Here is an 8,170-nt window from a genome sequence, read left to right as displayed (position 1 = left end):
GGCAGAGGAGACTGGAAGAGTCGGAGCAGGGGAAGTAAAGGAATAAAAAAAAGAGCAAAACGAGAATAAAAATAGAAAGACTGGATTTTAGTCTCATATAGCCAGTTAAAATAAATATCAAAATGAATCAAAATAAACATAAGTCGTTCACAGCCTTTTACCAATTCTATTCTGCCTAGAGTGAAATATTCCCATCTATTAACACTAACAGATCGGAATATCAGCATAAGCATAACAATAGGAATGCCTATTACATTATTTTAAATTCTATGTACAATAATAATAATAATAATAACGACAACAACAATTATTAGGGAAATGTAAAAGGAAGTAAAAAATAATTATTGAAAACATTCAAATAGAAAAAATATATATTAATTCTGACCTAAAATTATTCTGATTTATTATTATTTCTTCAGTGGTTTCTTCCAGAAAAGTGTAAAGTGTAGCTGTTGTAAAATACCTCCCCCGAGTGGCCATTTGTAGAAACTCAGTGACCCTACAAAAAGCATCTTTTTCTAAATCTTTCTGGGAAAATCTCAAGTTGTTCATAAAAAATTTTGAATGTCTCAACAGCTTGTTTTGATCACATAAATTAACATTTTCTGCAGCAAACAGCATATCTCAAACTACAGGATAGTAGCCATGTAGCCTGATGCAAAGACATTTTGCTAGCAAATGTCAAACTTGGTAATGTTTCAATTATTGATTACTATCAAACATTGACAAAAACATCATTTTAAAGCCAATTTAAATAGGGCCTACTCCTAAAATAAACTTTATCAATGACATAGCTCAATACAAAAGCTTTAAGGTTACTAGCAAGCTAATTTTCCACCAACAACTTATCTTTCTTTGCCCTTCTTTTCTCTGTACTTTTTATTACCATTATTTTGCCAAATTCTCCTTTGGTTTAACTTTTCCCCTGCATGGGAAATGAAACAATCAGAACACATGATGTATCTGAAAATGTCTATTTATTGACTCAGTTCTTCTTCTTCTTTTTTTTTTTACAAACTATATGTATTTATTTATATATGTATATATTTTACAAACAACTTAAGCCCCAAACACCAACATTTTAACAAAGCATAAAGAGGAAATACAACAGTCCACGTTAAAGAAAACAGGAAACAAACGAATTGTCCAACATTTGTCAACTTGTCTTTTGTGGTAACTTTAAAATGTAAAGTTGCCATCAGATATAAAATAATATCAGAGCTACGATTACTAGGAGAACAAGATTTAAAATGGACATAGTTTTGTTTATTTACCTGTTACAAAACCACAAGAAGAAAAGACAGAATGTTGAAAGTGAAGGTGAAAACAACTCAAGATCATTTTTCAAGAAAAAAAAAACTTTAGTTGTTGAAAAATGTTTAGCTTGCAATAATTAAACCAAGATAATGGCAAAAAAAATGGTAAAAAACAGGAAAAGGGGAAAAAAAATGCAAAGCAGAAAAAAATAAACAGAAAAAAGGACACAATAAAATTTTTAAAAATGTGTAAATAAGCTGCTTTGATAAAACAGTAGTTTCACTATTTTCTCTTTTTTCTTCATACACCCTTTTGACATTTCAACTCGTCATGAAATTAACATTTGTCCTTATCGCCGTTCAATTTTTTTCTTGATATTTTAAACATTCTCGAATGAGAAACATTTTTTAACACCCCATCACTTTGAAACAAACAAACAAACAAACAAAATCTCCAACGTTTACTTAATCTCTCAAATGAATCTTGGTACATTTTTTAAAATTACATATATTTAAATCATATCATCACATGCATCATGATATCAACACTTCGTAAAACAGGAAGGATTTTTACCTTTTTTTAAAATCTAAAACAGCTTTTTTTACAGGTCATCATAAGAATTAAAGCAGAGTTAGCTGTTACCTGATCTTGTTTCATGTTACAATCAAACAGGCTTAAATTTAAAAGAAGAAAAAAACCCTTTGATGAGACTCGGCACTAGTGTGGACGTGTCTCTTTGTGTAGAAATGAAAGGGATGCAGAGAGGAGAATGCAGGAGTAACCGCGTGTGTTTGACATGAGTGTTTTTTTGTGGATGGTTTCTCTTTTTCACCCCCTCCTCTCTCCCCTGATGTTGTCTGGAGTGGATTGTGGAGGCGGCAGCTCTGATAACAGCTGCTTCTGACAAACACTATGGGTGCCACTTGGGGATTGAGTGTGTGTGTGTGTGATTTCTATAGTAGCTGGGACACTTAAAAGAAGTCTGATTATCCGTCCAATAGCTGTTTGACCTGTTTTAAACACATGTTACACAGCCACTAGTGATTAGCCCTCTTTTTTTTTTTTTTTTAAGTATCAAAGAGATCTGTCGATATTTAAAACTAGATAAATGAAGCAATACGGAGTTTCTTCCTATTTGTACGTCAGAGTCAAGACTACCATCGACTTCCAGCAAAATAAAACGCACTGAAAATGAAACAAGCGACTGGCGTCGAACCTTTACAAACGCGAGAGGCCTCTCGAACACGGCTGCAGGAGTGTGTGCATGGGTGAACGCTTGAGCTGAATGTTCTGCATTATGCATGCATGTGTGTACATGTCTGTCAACAGATGTGAGCAGCGGATGCCGCATGCAAGGGTGCCAGCTATCATTGTCCTCCGTTGTAGGCGTAGTCCGCCTTGTTGTGCATGACCAGTCTGTTGTCGACAAAATAGAAACTGTCCGACCGCGTTTCATAAGGACACTCCACCATCTGACGAACTGCAAGACAGACAATATGTGCATGTTAGCGAACCAGCATTGGCGTTTTCGCCTCAAATGAAACTGGATTTTTTTTTTTTCCTCTTAGAATCTTAGATGACATTTTCAGCCCTTCTCGTTACTTTCTTGATACAGTGAGAACATATTGGCTAAGCGAGAAAACGATATGTTAAAAGATTTGCCTGTATAAGCCAGATCTTGACATCACTTTTCTGCAGATATTTCTGTTGGGCTCAGGCTTTAAATAGAAGAACTGCAACAATCAGAGAATGCCTGGCTGGCTGGCTAGGAAACAACCATATTTAGACAAAGGGATACATGTCTAGCAATCCAAATGTTGTTCACAACTATGTGGTTCCATATTTATTCAGTTCCATAAAATCAAATTCCACATTTTTCTGTGTAGGAACTGTCTGTGTGCAGTGGACGGTAACTGCAATCAGGTTAGTACTTGGGAAAATTTAATTTGACTCATTTGAAAACAAAAAAAACATAAAAAACCAGACGGATGCACTTCATATCCTTATTTTACTTTTTTTTATTATTATTATTTTTCAGTGGAACCGTACAGTTTAAATGTCACAGTAACAGCATAGAAAGTTATGAATTATTTTTCATTTTCGTCACTGAAACCTGCGGTTTCGACAAGGGTGATGAACAAGCTGCTCTTCCACAGCCTGTACTTTTAAAGTTTTATCTTGGAATGCAGTATTGCAACATTAGTTTTACCTATATCTAATCACCAAAGACTATTCAAAAATGTTGGTCATTCCAAAGTTCTAAATAATATGACAAGTGATGGACTAAAAGTGACGCCTGTGATTTACTAAGTTTGTATTTCACAGAAGAATCATGATGCTCATCTGTTGCCATCAGCTGGTTCACCACATCAGTCCTATTTGCGATGTGAATGAAACCGTTGAGAACTATTTGCTCCAAATGTGTCCAACGTCTTTTCAACAAAGGAGCCAAAATCCTAATTATGTTTTACATAAGAAGAAGAAGAAGAAATAGAACAACCATTTGGTATTTTGTTAATGTTTGCACACTTTAGAGCTTGGGCTCGGGCCTTTATCCTATTATCATTTATCATGACAAGTTTCTTATCATAATAAGAGTTTTGATTTATTGTTGTGACGGTAAATTCCAATTCATTTGTTAGCTTTACTATTTTCCCCACTGTTTCTTCAATGAGAGCACCAATAAACATCTGTAAATTTGAAAATATGATTAAATGCAGCTGCTGGGTTCAGTTTAGAAATATAAATTATACTTCTTTACTAATGGGAATGCTTTTCAAGAGCAGTGTTTGTGTTTGTTCGTGTTTTTACCACGCAGACACAGCTATACAGCTACCTAAGAAAAAGGCATAAGTTGTTCCTACCATCGCTCTTACCATTTATCACAGCTTAAGAAAAAAACTATGGAAATCAGTTCTGTACTTGCTTGCATAAAATAATATCTGATTTCTGCGAGGGTAAAAAAAACACAAAATCTAAGCTTGTATCTTAGATTTTGTGTTTCTCTAAAGAATTAACTTTAGAGATAAAGTTTATTCTTTGTCTCTAAAGAATAAACTACAAAAATACTTCATCATTTCACTGTACCTGTACAAGTCCGAGCCTGCTGAACTCAGCTCAGCTCTCCAATACTTATCTTCTATCAAAGGTAAAAATGGTAAATGGTAAAAGCCTCATCTTTTGGCTAAAAGACGAGGCTAAATGTTTAGCCGTGTCTTTTTTCAACAGGACTCACCCAGGGTCTCAGAAAGCTGGGGGAACTCGTAGATGTGTTCACAGGTGTTACGGCTGCTTGGGATGCAGAAGCCGAAGTCGAAGTCGAAGCTCTTGAGCAGGTGATCGCGAAAGTAGTGCCTCTCGATCATGCGGAAGTTGTTTAGGGGCCGGTTCCCGACTGTGAACTCCACCCTGATCGAATGGAGAAAAGAAAAGCTGAGATGTTACAGCCGTAAAATGTTATTATCGTCGGTGCACGCTGAATAAAAATAAGGAACACAATGCTTGATTGCTTTCAAGCTGCATGTGTGAGTCACTCACGTAGCTCCCACAGTCCTCAGTCGCAGGAAAGCCGGTGTAAACTGGTAGCGAACAAATCGACCCGCCGTGCCGTCTCCTTCGCTGTGCTCCTCATCGTCGTCTTGACAGCAAAAACAACACAATTTGCAGCATAATACACAGGTTTGGGGTTAAATTTCCAAACAGGCTGTGACCTAGTTATTGCTGTCAGAGGAGCCAAGCCATCTATTTTTAAGTGAAACCAAACAGAAATAGAACAGTGCAAAGAACAGTGAAATATAGTACCTGAATGCGGAGGTTTGGCAATCTCAAACAGAACGGTGTTGGTTTCCAGGTCTCTGATTTTAAAACGTACAAAGTCAATGTTGTAAATGTTGTCTTCGGGTTTACAGAGGTATCCTGCAACCGTGACACACAGAGGACAGGAGTTACAATGTTTGGATAAGAACAAGCAAATATAACAAGAGTATTTATAGGAATAAATCAGACAAAACATCTCTGACTCAGTTAGGATCACAAAAAATATTTCTGTCGCTAAATGCCAAAATAACGAGAAAGGGATTTGTTTTGATAATCCATTTCCTTAATATTTGGTCGGCCTTTCACGTTTTCTGATTTGGCTCAAATGTCTCAGGTACTGGAAACAAGTCTCTGACAATAGTTCACTGGAATGTTGGCCCAATCCTCTTGAAACACCTTTTCTGCTTTGCCTTAAAGTTTGCATTGTTGTTGAAATTGGGTCTCTGTTAAGACCACTTCAAAACACTGACTTTGTCATCCTTATACCGCTTTGAAACTAATTGTGCTGTGCTTAGTGAAGATGTTGTCTTGCTATTTATGGATGGTCTTTCCTTATGATGCCAAACAGCATGATGCAGCCACCCCCGTGCTTCGCAATTGTACGGTAGAAAGCTTCAACATTTTTCAGCCAAACAGACTAAGAACTTCAATTTTAGATTCATCAGATCACAGGGCATGTCTCAGAAAACTCAAGACTTCAACTCTGTGTGTAGACTGTAATCTGGCTTTTCACGCTGATTTTGGGGGTTATGGCTTCTTCCTCTCTTAGTGGTCTTTACAGTCCACGTTGGAACATAATTTATGTCATTGTGGAAAATGGCACCTGCCAGGCTCGGTCAGCGTTTTCACACCAAAACACATTCCTCTCTGGAACACATAATAGTCTCACACTCAGTGTTTATACTTGTATATAAATGTTTATATCCAGCATCCAGGATGAGCCAGACTTATGGAAGTCCATAATTTTCTCTCAGATATCTTGCTAATTTTCTCTCAGATATGGAAGTCCATAATTTTCTCTCAGATATCTTTCTAATTACGTCACACAGTAAAAATGCAATCAAAGGTGGGCCTCTGATTCCCTCAAATGTTCTAAATGAACCTACCAAAACCTTAGCAAAGCCAATAATCATTATCTAGGCTTTCTCGGATTGTTTAAAGGCACAGAAACCTTAATGTACACAGCCTTTACTGCACTGAAAATCAAATAAAATTACGTTTAAACACAGCCACGCTGACATATGAATCTACAGTAATAAAGCCATAGAAGAAAGATAAGAAAACCTCTGAGGCTACTGTCTCATTATTATGGCGTTACAGTGAACAAAAGGTGCAGGACAAGGGCTCCAGAGCTGCAGACATTAGCCTAAGACGAAATTGAAATGAGCAATGTTTTTGGATATTATGGCAGCCAGAAGTATTCCTTCAATATAGCATACAACATAGAATTTCACTGAAGGCATAAGAAATGTATTTTTAAAGCCTTATTTATTTTTCAATTCATTCAGTTTTCCCCCCCCCTTCATTGTACACACATATCTAAATGACTTTAATAACCCACTTTTCAGCTAAATTAAATGTTATCTTTGGTATTTTTGTTCTATTGTTTTATTTGTTCTTAAGCCTAAGTAAAAAGACATATAAGAGTATTTTTTTATATTACAATAAAGAGAAGTGTAGTACTCTAAAGGCCCCTGACTCCTGGAATAGGAATAGTACAACAAGATGATTCTTCTTTATGGTTGCGTTTATCACAGAACAGTCACTGAAAATAAGAACACACCTTGCAGTTAATAACATTTCAATGTCGTCTCCACAGCTTCAAAAGCTGCAAATGTAGGCCATGACACAAACAGACTTAACCACGATAGTGTAAAGCACAGAGAGGGCCTCGCTGCTCCAATACTGGCTGTTTTCATCTTTAAACATGACAGTATATATGATTTCACCACAACCCACACTACAGCACAAATAAAGTTATTGCACTGTCATAATTGCTCCTATTAACATACACGCCCAGTGTCTTCTTCATTAACTGTTTAAATATAGAAACAGCAAAGATTACCTATGACGCAAAAGACTTGTTTGTGTTTCTAATAATGCCATTGTAATGAGCTGCAGTGAATCATAGCTCGTTCTCCTGTCTCCGTTTTTAAATTATCGGTATTTACGCCCTGTTTTTTTTTTTTTTTTTCTGTAATCCAGCAAGTCTCGCCCGCAATGAAAGCGACCCCAAACCTCTCGTAGCAACTCGCAGTCCCAGAACATCCTCCGGAGACATGTGCCCACTCTTCGTCCGCAGCTCTTCCTCCGTCACCGGCCTGCTCTCCACCTGGCTTCGCCGGGACTTGAGCCTCTTCAAGACGCCTCCGCCGGGCTTGCGGTCCCGCGTAGGGGCAGCAGAACCGTGCCCGCCGCCGGAGACATTTTCAGCAACAGGCGCGTCGCTGCGGGCTTTGGCTCCGCTCATCGCTGCTGACTGAGTCTGCCTCGGCTTCACCTGCGTCTTCAACCCGGCGAGCGCCTGCTCGTCACTTCCCTTCCTCTTGACAAAACGCTGGAAGAAGATGAAGCGGAGGACGAGGAAGATGGCGTCGCAGATGTCGAATGTCGAGATAACTGTCGGTGAACGGTCAAGCTCTTGTTTTTGTGAGCGCATGCTGTACGGTTGCCATGACAACTGGTCCTATGAGCACCGAGGACGTAGAAGCGCTATCTGGTAATGTCCACCAGGGGGCGAGAGAATGCAGGAAATGAAGGGTAAACCAGTCAGTCAATCAAACAGAATCTATCTAGTTCTGTACTTATTTCTACTTATTTTGAACTTTCAAATTGACGAAGATAAACAATATCTATCTAGTAAATACATCTGATCCTTTATTCCAGTGGTGATCCAAGTTTTTATCATTTAGGGCAAAATTGTTATGTCAAAGTAGTCGCATGCCCAGGCAGTGTTTTAAGTAAATAATTAGGCCTGAGATGTAATAAAGCAAATAAATTACAATATCCAAAGTAATTGTAAGTTTAGATTTGTGTGATAAAGAAAAAAAAGTCTAACCCTGCTCTTTTGGAAATGTTTATATCTTTAAATTTATAT

The 8,170-nt window shown here is 37.5% G+C and overlaps 1 protein-coding gene across 1 annotated transcript; it reads right to left on the bottom strand.

Moving 5' to 3' along the window:
- Positions 1-960: 960 nt before the first annotated feature.
- Positions 961-7,983, bottom strand: LOC116710926 (protein unc-119 homolog B-like). Its single transcript, XM_032550231.1, has 5 exons — positions 7,312-7,983; positions 5,059-5,172; positions 4,795-4,894; positions 4,493-4,665; positions 961-2,737 (listed from the first exon to the last, which is right to left on the bottom strand). Exons 1-5 carry the CDS (start codon positions 7,730-7,732, stop codon positions 2,625-2,627), a joined length of 921 nt encoding a protein of 306 aa, XP_032406122.1. The 5' UTR covers positions 7,733-7,983; the 3' UTR covers positions 961-2,624.
- Between the last annotated feature and the right edge of the window lie 187 nt (positions 7,984-8,170).

Source organism: Xiphophorus hellerii, chromosome 20 (assembly GCF_003331165.1).
Source record: "Xiphophorus hellerii strain 12219 chromosome 20, Xiphophorus_hellerii-4.1, whole genome shotgun sequence".
NCBI lineage: Eukaryota > Metazoa > Chordata > Actinopteri > Cyprinodontiformes > Poeciliidae > Xiphophorus > Xiphophorus hellerii.
This window is presented reverse-complemented; position numbering and strand designations above follow the sequence as displayed.